Raw genomic sequence first — 15,655 nt, forward strand, 5'->3', positions numbered from 1 at the left:
TACTTTCGAGGTTATGAAAATTCGAACTAACGTTATTTCTGGAAAATGTTATTTCGGACTATTAATATCCCCTGGTAATCCCATAATCCATCAGAAACAGCAGAGAGCATCCTCAAATAATAAAGTGACACAATTCGAAAAATGGCTTTTTATCAAGTAAAATTACGTACGAAATAACCTAATATATCGTTTTTCACATTAAATAAATGCCATGAAAGAATTAACTTTGGCATATACGTATATGGCATGTAAATGACATGTTTGTAAAGAGTTCGTCCAGGGAAGTATTGCCACCTTACCTATAGCGTTCCGGTTTAGAAGGGTAAGGGTACTGGTGAAATTACAGGCACATGGGACTTGTCAACTTATGTCTCAGGCTGACGGGTGCAGTGGTAGTGCCCTAAAATCTTTGCATTATCTATAGGCATGTCGCTTACCACCAGGCGCAGGACTTGCCCGTCCCACTTGGTATTAAAAAAAATGCTTCTTAATTATAATCATGTCGCTTCGTCGTGTATATAAAAATAACAAAATCTTCTTGTTTGTTTCAAAACTAACTCTTTGGATACCTCTTTTGGGTGAACAAATCATGTCAGAAATTAACATATTACGCTTTCTGTACCTTATTAATCTGCGGGCGTGTGTGCGTGCATGCGTACGTGTCGTAGTTTGTTAAAACTTTGTACAATGAAGTCTTGTAATTTTACAGCAGACGCTGCGAATCCTTCGACGAGTTCTGGCGCTCCACCGAAGCGTCGCATCAAGCGCAAAGTTGATAGCCGCAGGTATGTAATCATTTTGATTTATCAGACAGCCTCATTTACTCGTATGCTTATCGTAGTTCAAATATCACTGAGCACAATAATTGCATGATAATTATTATTATTGTCTATTTTAGATTCTCGCCTCTCCAGTACTCTAAAAGACAAATTTTGAATAATTTTAATGGGAAATGTGGTGTCCCCGACATTGGGGCAATCATGCTAGGGGCATATTATGGTTACTCGCTTTGATTATTTTCTTTTCTTGTCAATATAATTTGTTTACTTTGTAATTTAAACGCATTTTTGTATTAAATATAATATGGCTTTCACGCCTATGCTTATTTTTATACACTTCTAGCTTTTCATGTTGATTTTAAGTACATTTACGCCTTAGAGACTTCAAATTTTGATATTAGATAAAATATATTGGGCCGTAAAATGTAATATTTTAGAAATATCAAGGTTTTACATATACTGTTTAGAAAAGGCTTAAAAAACTGAACAATACAGTATTTATAACGCATTTTTACATTTTTTCCTTTACACCAATGGAATCTACAGGTATCGATTTATTTTGCCTGCGATATTCGATTTCATGACTTCCTTTTCTTCAAATGATTAATTGTAGACCCATTAGACATGCCGTATTTAATTTGTTTCACAACAATACAATTACTGTTTTTTTTCTATTAGAAAAATGGAAATTGTATTTATTTGGTATCATTTCCTTATGACTAGCAATATAAAGTAGTATTGATTGTTGTTGATTAGGTTTTGCCATCGAGTATATAACCAGAAATAAAGACGAAATGTCATTTAATTTGCTTGAAAACTTCTGCCAAATCATTACGGTGATAACTGCGCTCCGATTGGCCAGGCTGAATTCGAAACAATAAACGGGTGTTGTAATTCGTTTCATTTCAAATCGACAAGTTTCACTTGAGCTTTGTTATAATGGACGATAATTGAAAAATTACGTATTTAATATTTAATTACCGATGAAACGTGATTCTGTTTGTTTTGTAATTAGATGTTTTGCTGTTTCTCCCACACCACCGAATGGAACAGCCCCCATTGCTAGAGATGTTATCTTTATTACAATAAATGCAGAATATTTTTAGAATATTAAATTATGTATATATACTAATATATAATTATGAATAATAAATTAAGTAAAGATGATTTTATTTTAGTTAATTTTTTATTACAATATAATATAGAGTAAAACATTTTCTAAACACCAAAATGTTTAATGTCCTATTGGATTTGCAAATATGGATGTCGAAGCGTAGATAAAGTTTGGCACTTTGTTTTTATAACACTCTTTGGTATACGTTATTCTCTTGCACAGTGGGTGAATGTTTCTTTTCACTTGAGAGGTCGTCGGTTCAAATCGCTATGGCGACATGTATTTATGACTCTAATTTGGTGAAATAACAGACACATGCGATTTGGCAACTTATGTCACAAAGTGTCACTGCAACTTTAGTGGACAGACGTGACGCTCGACGTATCACCAGAAGTCCAAGTTTACGTAGTTACGTACTACAGCAATAACTTAAAAAAACGATGTCCCCCATCCCGCATTGGGTAGCATGGCGGACTGTGGCCTAAACCCTTTCTGTAGAGTAGACCCTTACCCAGCAGTGGGCATGTGACGGGTTGACGATGACGATGTTTATTGCTAGTTATTCTTATCGTTGCACTATCATCATTTCACCATCCATATGTTATTTCACGCACCCCGCAGGATTTTGGCAATTAAGGAGTTTTTGAAAAAGTAAGTATAAATTTAGCGACACAGCCCGGCGCATAATTAGCTATTTAACCCAGTTTATTGCGATTAGATTAGATTTCGAATATATAGCTTACTAATATAACTTATTACTGGTCCCCTCTGCACCCCCCGTGTTACGCCACTGCTGAGTGGAACTGCAACTGGTATGGTTAAATGTGGCTCTTACCACCAAGCGCTCAAATTGTTCGCCCCATTACTTGACATCATAAAAAAAAACTAAACTAATTTTGTATTGAATTGATATTCAATTATTTTTTATGAAATTACTCCACTAGTTATCAATACAAAGATCGACAAATTTGATTAAAGTTAATAGCGACGTCTCTAGCCACGGCTGGTAGCTGTAAAGTTACGTAACTGAGTGACGAAATATTTGCATAGATTTCTCATAGATGGCGCTACGGCTAATAATAATAATATAATAAATCATTTATTCCGACCAACATGGATCATAACAAATAAAATTTAAAATTTAGTACAGAGTCAAAATCAAAATTAAAGTAATTAGTAATAAAATTACATTACAATTAGAATACTATTTTAGATTTAGTCACTAGATGCACCATGTTACAATGGTTCATGTATTGACAGTCAAAGCGTTCAGCAAATATCTTTAGGGTACTGTTGCGGCATGGAAGCAATCTTCGCGCGCTTCAGCTAACATCCGATGCGCTGCAGAAGCGAGGCAGCCGCAACAGCACCCTGATTGCATTATTGCACTGGACACGTAGCGCGTTGTATTGTTTTAACTTATATTTCACCCACAGACTACTAGTATAGAAGGACGTACAAAATGCCCTGACGTCCCTAAAAAACCCGTGCTAAAAAAGTCGTTGAAAACCAAACACAAAGATCCGACAAAACAAGCACATGGAAAAATTCGTGACGTCCGATTTTTTTCTAAGTGATCTTGAGTGAAGATCTTTGTATTAATAATTATAAACTAAACTGTTTTTGAATAACTTACTAAATTCAACCTTTTTCGCACATAGGAGGAAAGCGCGTCAACAAGCCCTGGACCGCTTATCATCCGCCATCGACCGCGACCGCGAAGAGGACGACCATCTCGACACCTCCCTCGTCGAAGAAGAAGAGTTCCTAGTCCAATACAAGTCACTGTTGTAAATTCAATCATGGCAGGTAGGATGTAGGGTTACCAATAATCCATCATGAAGTATCATAAGATAAATATGCCAAAATGCGTAGCTGTAATAAAAACAAGTGTTACTAACAAATTGCATTTGGACCCGGTGCAGTTGTTTATAAAACTACATTCTACTATAGTCTGTCTTTTTTGAAGATTTTTGTAAAGTTTTGAATAGTAAAATTTTGCCAAAAATGACTGCATTGTGAATGTTACGACGTTCTAATGATTACTATTTGCGTTATTTTACAACAACAAAGTTAAAATACGTCTCCTATTTGTATTTTTTATACATATAGTGTATGTGTACATGAATTTTCAAAAATTGTGTCAATTCAAATTAACGCGGCTCAGCATTTGGACGAATAAAATGAGCCGTTGATGATTCAGATGAAACAAAAGCGTAATAACGTTCAGTCGATAGTCGATGGAATATTTATCGATTACAATCACTACCTGCTTGCAAGCGGACAGCCCTTCTCTCGCAATGAACTGTCATTTTAGTCCATCTTCAAAAAAGGCGGACTATATTAAAGCGAACAATTTCATGTGGAATAATGACTACAAGTTCATTTCGGTGTCCAAAAGTAACTTGATGTAAGTATTACTAAAAATTGTCATTTCAACATGTTTCAAAGCCTGGTTGTAATTAATTTTTGATCATACCTACTATAGTACGTAAGAATGGAACAAGTAAGCACAAAAAACCGCACTAATTCCATCATGGAACTAGGCAATGGAGCAATTGCAAATGAAACCGTAGTTTGGGCTAGGTTTACGGCTAAGAAAAATTGCAGATTTGAAAAATTACAGTCAGAATGATGAGATTACCACCACGAATGTATTTATTGAGTATAATCTATAAGGTAAATGACTGATTACTAACGGACATCTCAGACAGGTTACCAGAATAATAACTAAAAAATCCAAGGTAACTGACGGAGGGGAGGGGGATCTAAACAAGGTATGGGCGCACGGCAAACCGTTTGCTGAATGGATGGATTTGGTAATGGGGAATTGAAATAGATTAAGAAATTTTTTTAGAGTTTTTAACATGGATTACTTTTAGTGTAATTTTTTTCTCATACTGATTTGGAACCGTACGGATGTCTATTGTGCTTGCAAAGGTACACACATATTGCATATCTTATCCAGTTCATGCACAGTAAGGTCGTTTACGGGGTACCCCGTTCCGGTATATGGATCTCAAAAAACCAAACGCGTGTTTTGTGCTGGATACAAGCAACCGCCGACTAGAATATTCTATTTTCATACAAATTGCTTTTGCAGCAACCGGGGACTGTGGCCGACTGCAGACTGTGTCGTTTTCATATCAATTGTATTAACGTAAAATATTACTTTCTAGTTGTCGGTTGCTTGTATCCAAACACAAGACACGTTTACAAGTCACGAAAAATAGTGACATTTTCGATACCTCCAATGATCACTACCTACTCAATTTTTCGACCTGTTCTGTTATTATTTCTTTTTTTTTCGAAAAATTCCTGTTTTTATTGCTTTTTTTCGAATTTTGTTTTTTGTTCCTTTATTTTTTTTCCCAAAATTTGAGGAGCATAATATTAAGTAGTAAATAAATACGGCTGTTTGCAAAAATAACAGAAAGTGACCAAAAAATAAAGTGTTTATTGGAGGTATCGTTTTGGCGGGCGGTTATATTTAAATACTTTCCATGAACGGGTTAAAAACATTTAAACGCGACCAATACCTTTACGGAAACAAACTCTCTCTTCGTAAAATCTTTGTAAAAACCGACCTTATTATAATGAATGTGAGCCATTTAGTTAACGAGAAAATAATCATTTTGAACTTTTTTTAAATTTTGAATGCATGTATTAAAATCTTCATTTTATCAACTTCCAAAACGAACCTAGTACTTCCTTCTATCAAGGTTTTTAAATTACCTCCTAAATATAGTGTTAAGGCAGCTATTAACGTTAGCGACTTGATTTACTTGAACATATAATATAATATAATATAATATGTAGAATATATAATATGTATAAGTATATTATATATTCTACAGTGCGTATAAATAGTGATGAACCGACTTTGAAAAAGGGCACGGCACCACAATACTACAGGACTTTTAGAAGTGCCTTTTTTTGTAGTCTGTGAAATATGCTAGTCTATTAATAAGTTTATTTATACGTACCATCTACCTCCGTGCGTGAAACTAGCACTGCAAAGCATTTATTCATGCATTTGCAATTTTGTAGTCTGTGGTCATTGACAGTTAGTCAAAACTATAATAATCCCAAATAGATAACTGGCTGCGATTGTTAATATTATAGGGGGATTTTAATATTTCTTTATCTGCAAAACCATGTAAACCATGTCGCTCATTTAGTGCAACATTGACTTAATTGCAATTTTGGCATAATTGAATTAAGACTTAATTAATTACATATTAACATCCTTTATCCAAATTTGCCAAAATTACAATTACATCAATGTAGCACCAAATAAGCGATGTGTTATTCGTTACAAAATTATTGGACTAGAAGAGGGCATTTCGTAAGGAATAACATATATTATTTCGCGACTTGACATATTAGAAATATCATGCAAAGAATCAGCGGTTTGCGGACTAAGAAATAATTTGAAACCTCACCTAATAATACTGGCTGTAACAGAAAGGTATCTTTCCGAACATGTCCATGGTCGCTGCTGTCCAAAAATGTTTATATCTTATTAAAGTAGTTCAGCGTCATGGCTATAATATCACAAACTATTATGACCTCTATGTTACAAGTTGTGTATACTAGAGTATAGTAAAAAATCACAACGCACTTTCGTGACTTGATAATTCGGTTTTGGTTGACGCGAATATACGAAGGCGGAATCAGTTTATCCACGCGTATGTCGGTCCATATTTTTAATAATAATAACGCACACACTCAAAGCCCTGCACTAGGGAGACCCTGTGTCACGGATGCTATGGACACATAAACAATCACAATTTACACCCAAACTACGAGAGAATTGTCTAATGTAAGGGAATCGAACCCGAGACCTCCGTGTGGCAGTCCAGCATGATAACCGTTCTGCCACAGAGGCAGTTTGATATTGAATCAATATTGACTCGCCCTAATAGGTTTTACTGCCTACAACGAATCCTAATATGCGCCCCAATACCCTTTAAAACTAGGGTCAGATGAATACACATCTGCCGCGCGTTGGAATGTATAGATGACGATAGAAAATGCGCGGTACGAAAGCAATGTAGCAAAGCGTCTAACACGTCCTAACACGACTAAAACGCGCGGTCATCTGAGCAGGTACACTATAGTGCTTATAATACTAAACCAGCCAGCGGTGACACAGACACTGAGCTCGTACAATATATTAATGTCTGGACGCGCGATTAGAAAAACACGCGTTAAAATTTTGTCAACGTAGCCTAAACCCCATCGGTCATCTTTTCCAGTTTCTAGTGACTTAACTTACAGAGATACTTGAATGTTTGCCGGACAAAGATTCTATTAATATCATCGGCGTTACCCCAGAGTAATATACCGTATGTCACTAAACAGTGAAAGCAGTTTATCTAATAAATAACCAACGTATTTCCTGTACCAAATATTTTCAACCATATCGACCCTGGCAAGGTAAAAACTGTGACGTGCATTTGCAAAACATTACAGGAGAGCTATTCAAAGTATTTTTTTAGGAGAAAAATCTCTAATTTTATTTGTTGTATGGAAAATAGACAATTTCAGACCTCACGAAATTTTTCTATGTGCTTGTTGTCGGATCTTTGTATTTGGTTTTTAACGACTTTTTGCCGAGAAATCTATGAAGGTGTTTATTCATCCACTCAGGCAATTTAAAGTTTTTTTTTTCTTAAAATAATTACTTTAAATCGCTCTCGTGTAATATTTTCTAAATGCAAGGTCTATATAATTACTGCTCCTTTGCCAAATAGCCGAGAAACGATCATAAACATCTAGTATTTCTCAGTGTTATCGAGCAACGAAAGTGCGATCTTAGGATAAGTGATTCCATGTCTTCTGTCTCAGTGTTCATCTACCTTCACATAGTGTATTATGACGAATTTATAAACAAAGTACTGAGCTTAGCAAAGTACAAAAAACAACTGTACCTTTACAATTATTTACATCTGTTATATAAATGATCGTGAGTTGATGTGAGCGATACCTATGAATATACAGTTCAATATTTTTGCTTCTTCTATCTCGTCATTGTTGACTTTGCGTAGTATGTTGCCACCATGACTGCACTCTCCGTGGCCGAGTAGAGTTCTTCCCTCGTGCAGGTATGAGGGGGCACAAGGGGCACAACAATTAATGCAGCATGAACTGTGTTGGGGTACCGCAGTCAAATCACTTTTTAGTTAGACTAGCATCCCTGGATCCCTATTTACACATCTTGTCTCTGTGGCGACCTACCTGAGTGCGAAGTCGATTCAAGGGTGCTGAGGTTTTACTGTTGCACACGTACTGACAGTCGAACACCCATAGCCTTTAAGTAAGAAGAATATTACAATTTTTTTATAATATCAAGTGACTGAGTGACCTGAAGGTAAGGTCCTGTCCATAACAGTTGCAATGCCACTCAGAGCTTCAAAAGGTCTGAGGGGTACTGCCACAGCGTCTGTGACCCTGAGACAAGAATTCCCGTGTGCCTGTAATTAACCAGCACCCGTACCCTTCAAAACCGGAACGCAGTAAAGCTCACGTTACTGCTTGGCGGCAGAAATACGTAAAGTACTTACCTGGACGAACTCCATCACAAGCTCTACTACTACTTAATATTTTGACAAGAGCGCCTCCAAAGGAGTTTTTTATGGAGATGAGTCAGGACAGAACAAAGCGCTTTGAAGGAATGGGTGATCTACCAAGTTGCGGGTTTTTTAATCGACCAAAGAAGAACGGTAAAGATTGCACACTCTCCAAAATGTACCTAACTTCGTGGAAGCAAACTAAACCATATACGTTAATTAACACCCTGTATCTTTCACACCATCTCTTGGTAATTCAGTTATACATAATCATGTAGATTCTTATGTATTCCAGTATATAACGTATTACATATTGCATGTTAGTTGTATCGATCTATTTTTTTAAATTATTTTAATAAAATGTTACAATGCATTTCGGTCTGTATTGCATTGTTAACAAAAAAACATTTTAACATAATTAATGTGGATTTATTTTACGCATAATATTAATCTAATTTAATTTTAACTCGATTTACATAAAAAAAAATTAAATGCAAAAAAAATAATTTTCGTTGTCATACTGATTTATGTTAGTTAAATTATGAGTTACGTATTTAACGTAAGTAATAATTAAATTGATGTTAGGATTAATACACACTGATTATCTCTGTTTCACATTTTACTAAAGTTACTAGAGATCATGGCAGTGTCATCAAATGTGTCTCGGGCATATGTATCTTCTATAAAAGAGTTTAACGACATAGGAAACTAAATGTCTACGTAAATATTAACAAATTTATCTCAAGTACATAATCGATATCAATATCTTACTTATGTGCATTGATGATGGGTAATTTAAGAGTGGACTTTAATTCTGATTATCAATAAACTCTACACCGCACTTTAGCTACGCCTGAAAGATCTAAACATATGGGGTTTTGGTCACTTGGGAATGTATCATCCAAGATGATTGTAATTTATGCTGGACAACTTGAGATACACACTGAATCCGTCTAATGTCTGGACTTACATCAGCGTTTCCCAACCTGGGGCTAACTCTCGGACGCCACAGGCGTTTACTTACATAGATCGTGCTTGAAATACTGTCAATTAATGAAATTATTTCTTTGTCGTATTAACGTACGTTTTATTTCAAATAAATTCGTCTTAGTTGGCTTACCAAACATGTACGTTATTGAAATATTTACTATTAATAGTAATTTTTATACAGTGCATTGTCGATGAAACATATTATCATAATGAAGACTAAACTCAAGAAAAAGAAAATAATGTCAATGATTAAAGATCAAAGAATTATGTCAATTACTAAAAAGTAGTACTATTAAGAATCTTAAGAATTTTCTTTTATGTTTAATTTCCTTTTGCAAATTTCTAAATTTAACGCCATTACATATGCAGTTTTACTCTAGTATATAGCAGTCTTATGTGATTCTCTATATTACTTAACACAATTATTTGCTTGTGTAACGTTCTTAAACATTCTTCTGATAAAAATGACACATTAATAAAAATATAGTGTGCTTTATTGTTAAGTGGCTTGTGACATTTTTGCTACTTCAATGAGGGGTACATAGATGAAGAAGGTTGGGAACCGCTGGGTTAGTGTGATAACACAATGACGCTCAATATCGTAAAATTGACAGCAATATGATGACAGCTGCTATAATTATCTAGTATCCACATTACGGTGTGAACTTGTGCCATATAATAATATACGTTAGACAATCAATTGACTCCTATATGCCTAATCTGCCTCCCAACAGACGGGCAAAGTGTTCAATTAAAACAGTAAAATGTTAAACAGAATTAATATACGTGTTAGCTATTAATACGAATGATAATAATAATAAGTTTTACTAAATCAGAAAGCGTTTTAGATGACTAATTTTTTTAAATTATGTCAATATATTGACAAAAAAATTGAATTTCGCGGACTGATATGAGGCCTTTTAGGAACGAGTGATAGTTGGTTATCGAGTGAACGTCCAAGTGTTGCCATCCAAGTACAATTTGTGACTGTTTAAGGTAGAACCCTTGCAGGTCAGATCTGACAGAAGGTTTCTCTCGATCGCCGCTTCTTAAGGCGCGGCGATTCCTGAACAGTCTGACTATAAATTATTTTTGTGACCACTTTTTAAACATTTCTTACTTTAAGGCGAGCATCATAAAGGAATGTAATTATATATGCTAAAAAATAAAACGCTCATTATCTTCAGCCTACCTTTGTGTCTAAACTCTAAGTCATACACACAGACTGGACAATACCTCCATATAAAATACCGGATGATGACAAATAAAAGTTATTTGAATAACAAGAATTGAAACTTAGAGAAAACTAACCTGAAAATTACGCAGTTTCATTTCCAATGTAAAACAATGGTGAAAACCATTGACTTACAAATAAATGGACGACGGGTCTAATACAAAAACCACGAAAAAAATGTCCCAAGTCAACCTATTTAAACGTAGTGACATGTAAAGGAATATGAAAAAGCTAAAACGTTGAATTTAAATTGTAATGTCATCGCAGTACTGTCTAATTTTGCTTGCTTCGCTGTCAGTCGAACAAACGAAGACTAAAGCGTGAATGGCGCTCTGTATACGATTTTAACGCCCTATAAGTTCGGACACTTTTTAGCGCGGACCCGACGTCCATATAATTGTAAGTCAATGGTGAAAACCTAAAAATTCGATCTCAAAACTGTCGACCAAAATATAATGTAATAATTTCGCAATTTCAGTGGCAGCTTCTCCCACACATCTATCACTTCCTTGAAATTTTGATAAATATACACAAGTCACATTCATTGTGATTCTTGCTTTATAACCGCATCCTGAGCGCGTTGTCCGCACGCTAGGACTCGCCGATGCTCGCGCATTGGATGCGACTACATGCAGTCGTATAGAAAATAAATGTTGTTTTGTTTTTGTGTCGCTGTACAATTAACTAACCCTTAGACCTAAGCATTTTGTAATTTGCTAACAAATTATGGACCAGTTCCGAAATAAATTATTATTATATTATTATATTTCAAGCCGTATGTGGTTCTTCTTAGACTGGATGATTAAACACGATGGCCCGCCAGGTGTATACATTGTATACACCAGCACGCCTTATCTTTAAATGGCCGTTGCGTTGTTCAGTTACTCCAATCAATCTACGAGGACCCACATGCGCACAACGCTCATTTGATAAGCACGGTTCCTGTACTAGAGACGACTGCGGTTCACTAGTGCATGGTGTGAAACGTTCTATCTTATGTGCCATACATTAAGGACCCGTTTATACAGTCGAGCTTCACTTCGAATAAACTTGCGCAAGCCTAGTACGTTGTGTAAGAAAAAGCGTCATAAGTTTTTTTTAAGGCGAGTTATTGGAGAAGCGTGAACTATTTTGCTAAATCAAATTGTTTATGTGTTTACTATCAAATAACACCTAATGAACTTGTCTAAAGAACGTGCTAATTCGTTACACGATAGAATCTACTTTCCTCTATCATAAAAAATCCTGAAAACATGCTAAAATAAATATCTAAGACGAATTGTTTAAGAATAAAATATATAACTTTGCACATAATTTGGATATGGAGATATTTCTTTTTAAATTTAACTGCCTGCGTGGCCGAACGGATACCATGCTGGACTACCGCGCTGAGGTCCTGAGTTCGATTCCTAGGCCGGGAGAAATATGTGTATGGCCTACATTTATTTCTCTCGTGAGTTTGGGTGTAATTTGTGGTTGTCTAAGTGTGGTCCATGGCACCCGCGACACAGGTTTTTCCCTAGTGCGGGGCTATGAGTGTGTTGCATTATTATTATTATTATTAAATACTACAGAGAACCTGCTAAATTTTGGTTTTATCTGAAGCCCTATAGTTATTAAATTCCAGCGGTTTAACGACATGCCGCTATCAGATAGGATCGGGCCTGTGTCAAATTTTCTCTCCCTGATCTTATTTTATTCAGGTTTATTTTAAGCGCGCAGTTTGCGGGATGTACGAAGCGCCCCCCCCAGACCTCACCTCGTAAAATCGCACCTCGCGTTCAAACACGTCGCCTTAATAAGCTCACGTTTCCTTTGCCTCACCAAAAAAAAAACCTAAAAGTCTAGAGAGATCGAATTCAGTTATAAAGCGAACTTTAGCATCGAATAAATGTGTCAAAGAAAGTGCCAGATACTGGGCTTATTTAAGCTTATTTATACAGGTCCAGTATACTTGGATGACAAAAATCTATAGTAGTGTCCGGTTTAGCTCTTAAAGGTTATTTCTATCTATGATATTGTGAACAAATGTATTATAAACGTGGCTTGCTCAAGTTTACTGGGTGTTTAGTAAACGGTTCTTCTTCTGAGTGTGTCAAAACAATCTTGTGGCTGCCGACATGTTTATTATCTACTTATTAATACGTGTAATGTAAGCTCTTAAAAATAAGTTACATAATCTGTGTGTCGTGGTTTAAAACTCATGTATTTTCTTGTGATGTTTTCTGATCAACAATGATGTCCATTCTATTGACTGAGATGAGTATGAAACTGTTCAAAGGTTTGTACAAATCTAATATGAAAACAATTGAAGAAAAGATCCGTTTCACTCATTATGCTTTTTTATACAATTTAAACTGTGTTCTACAGTATTTTAATTTTAGGGTTCCGTTTGCATTAAAGGGAATGATATTCAAAAGGATGATGCATTTTAGTTTACAATTTATTACCCGCATAAACCAGTTGACTGCCGTAAAGTTCTGCAACAATATATCCAGGACAGCACGTCTTTTAGATATATCCTACAATCAAAATTACTTAATTAGACAAATTTTTCTTTCCTCGCAATCCAGAGCCAGCCTAGAATAGCATCCAGTGAGCATCTGTTACAAATAATAGTACAAGAAATATTTCAAATGAGACTATGGCTCGGCTACAGGATCGCGAAGTACATTGCCCTCGCTGTCACTTCTGACATAATGGTAAACTGTGTAAAAACTGTAATGAATTCTTAGGTTTTCGCGATTGTTACACATATGAAATGAAACTATTTTTCCGGATTTAAATCGCGTATATTTGTTTTTTCAAACAATCCGACGTTTCGGGCCCTTTACAGGTCCCGTAAAGACCTGGTAACCTGGTAACCTGGTGACCTGGTAACTGTAAAGAACCTTAATAAACATTTTCATTTCAAAGTCGATACGATTGAGGAGGTAGGTCCGTATATTTACCTCGCAATGGAATGGACATCATAGCACTAGCTATATTTAGAATCATAAGTATCAAATACTTGTCCTTAATATAAATGTTTTAATTAAAATATTCATACTCTGTGTACAATTGTTTTATTTACATATTAATACATAACATAGAATATTTCTAGTTGGTACACTGTCAAAAAGCACGTTAACATTTAAGATTTAAAGTCTACCCTACGACGCGTACGATAGAGATATATAGAGCCGAACATAACTGTACACAAAGTTATGCAAGTTTAATCTAGGCATTGCTAAAAACATACTTATGTAGTTCGTTACCAGTGAAGGGGTGAAGGTAGGGAATAGGTAAATACCATTGTCCTTTTTTTCCATGATAATAATTTTACAGAGAAATGTTACGATTGTTTTTACTTTCCCGACGTTTCGGAACTGTTGAATGGTCCGCTGCAGCTGACAGCTTTAAGAATAGACATATTTGGCTATCCTGTTTCGCTGTCGACGACTACCTTCATCTCAATTACTTGTGAGGCGTTACCATTGTCAATATTTTTTTTTTACACGTAAAATGGAAGTGGAACCATTTTTGTTTTTATTATTGTTGTTATAAGCACTATGGATCAGATTCTATGCATTACGTGGAATCCGGCTGTTAAAGCTGTCAGTCAACCCGCAACCACATGCCCGTTCAGAGATATATCATACATGCTATATCTATATGATGATACATACAGTTGCCCCACTTCAGGTCGTCACTATTGTAAAAAACTTCAAAAGTACCTTACAGTACAGTTGGGCTTAATTTACATCGCTGCTGAAGGGAATGGAAGCAAGTTTTTGCTTCTTCCTTTACCTTCCGTGTAATTTACAAACTAGATACGAGCCAATAAGCAGGTCGCGCGTTTTCCAGAGATTTCTCGCTCAAAATCGAGAATTCCCGTAGGTAGGTTTCTTCGTTATGGTGGCACTTCACATGGTTGTTTATATTCGTTATTGGGTATTTGATGTACTTGGAAAAATATTTGACATACACGCCAATATGCAGACACTGACAAACATGACCGTCTACATGTGGAGCTAAATAAGAAGTACAAAAATACAAATAGTCATGTGCCACCATTACACTCTTGTCTTTTTTCCATAATAATTAACTAACAGCACGAACAAGTCGTGCACCTAATGGTAAACGACGCGCCTGTCCATAACAGTTGCAGTACTAAGTCACTGCGTCCGACACCCTGACACAAGTTGACAAGTCCCATATGCCTGTAATTTCACCAGCACCCGTACCCTTCAAAACCTGAACTCAGTAATGCTACTACTTATACTCTGTATATACATTATATACTAGTAATGCACTACTGCTTGGTGGCAGAAGTGGGTAGTAAGGTGTCAGTACTTCCTTTGACGAACTCTTACACAAGGAGCTGGCTCTACTGCTACTAAATGACATAAAATTGCAATGCCTTGTACGATTCGTTACTAAAATTGAGGTACCTAGTCATGTTTTATGATCCAATGAAAATCAAACAATCCCATGACAATTTGTTTACGCACTCTATTAGTCAACCTGTGTCCCATCCTCAATAATAAAATGGCGTAATTCGAAAAATAACAAAACATATTTAAATAAATTTTCTCTCTAAATGAAATTAATATGTCATTTTCCATATCAAATGTGGTTTGTAATATTTAGCACATGTGAAATGATATTTTTAGCTGGTGCCACTGACCTTCTTTATTTTTAATCAATTTTGTCAGCATCCCAAAAACTATTTTAGAATTATTTATTTAGATATAACATCGGTACAAACATAGAGAAACTTACATTGTATATTGTGCCGTTACAGGTGTATGTAGATTTTTTAAATTAGAAAATAAACATAAAAATTGTAATATACAGATGATATATGTACCTAACTACCATTTAAAAGGTTGTTGTTGAACAAAACTCTAAAGACTCAACCGAGCAGTTGCCACGTTCCGCTTGAATTTATTACGTAACTTTGACCTGACTTTTTTGAAGA

At 35.5% G+C, this 15,655-nt stretch overlaps 1 protein-coding gene across 1 annotated transcript in view; it reads left to right on the top strand.

Annotated features, from left to right (window-relative positions):
* Window positions 1–4,656, top strand: part of LOC113227650 (NEDD8 ultimate buster 1-like) — a 26,741-nt gene extending 22,085 nt beyond the window's left edge. Inside the window, exons 12-13 of the mRNA XM_026460613.1 lie at window positions 710–785; window positions 3,555–4,656. Coding sequence (XP_026316398.1) covers window positions 710–785; window positions 3,555–3,687 — 209 coding nt within the window. The 3' untranslated portion in view covers window positions 3,688–4,656. The remainder of the gene's footprint in view (window positions 1–709; window positions 786–3,554) is intronic.
* The last annotated feature ends 10,999 nt before the right edge of the window (window positions 4,657–15,655 follow it).

This window comes from Hyposmocoma kahamanoa, unplaced genomic scaffold (genome assembly GCF_003589595.1).
Source record: "Hyposmocoma kahamanoa isolate Upper Pololo Valley unplaced genomic scaffold, ASM358959v1 212, whole genome shotgun sequence".
Taxonomy (NCBI): domain Eukaryota; kingdom Metazoa; phylum Arthropoda; class Insecta; order Lepidoptera; family Cosmopterigidae; genus Hyposmocoma; species Hyposmocoma kahamanoa.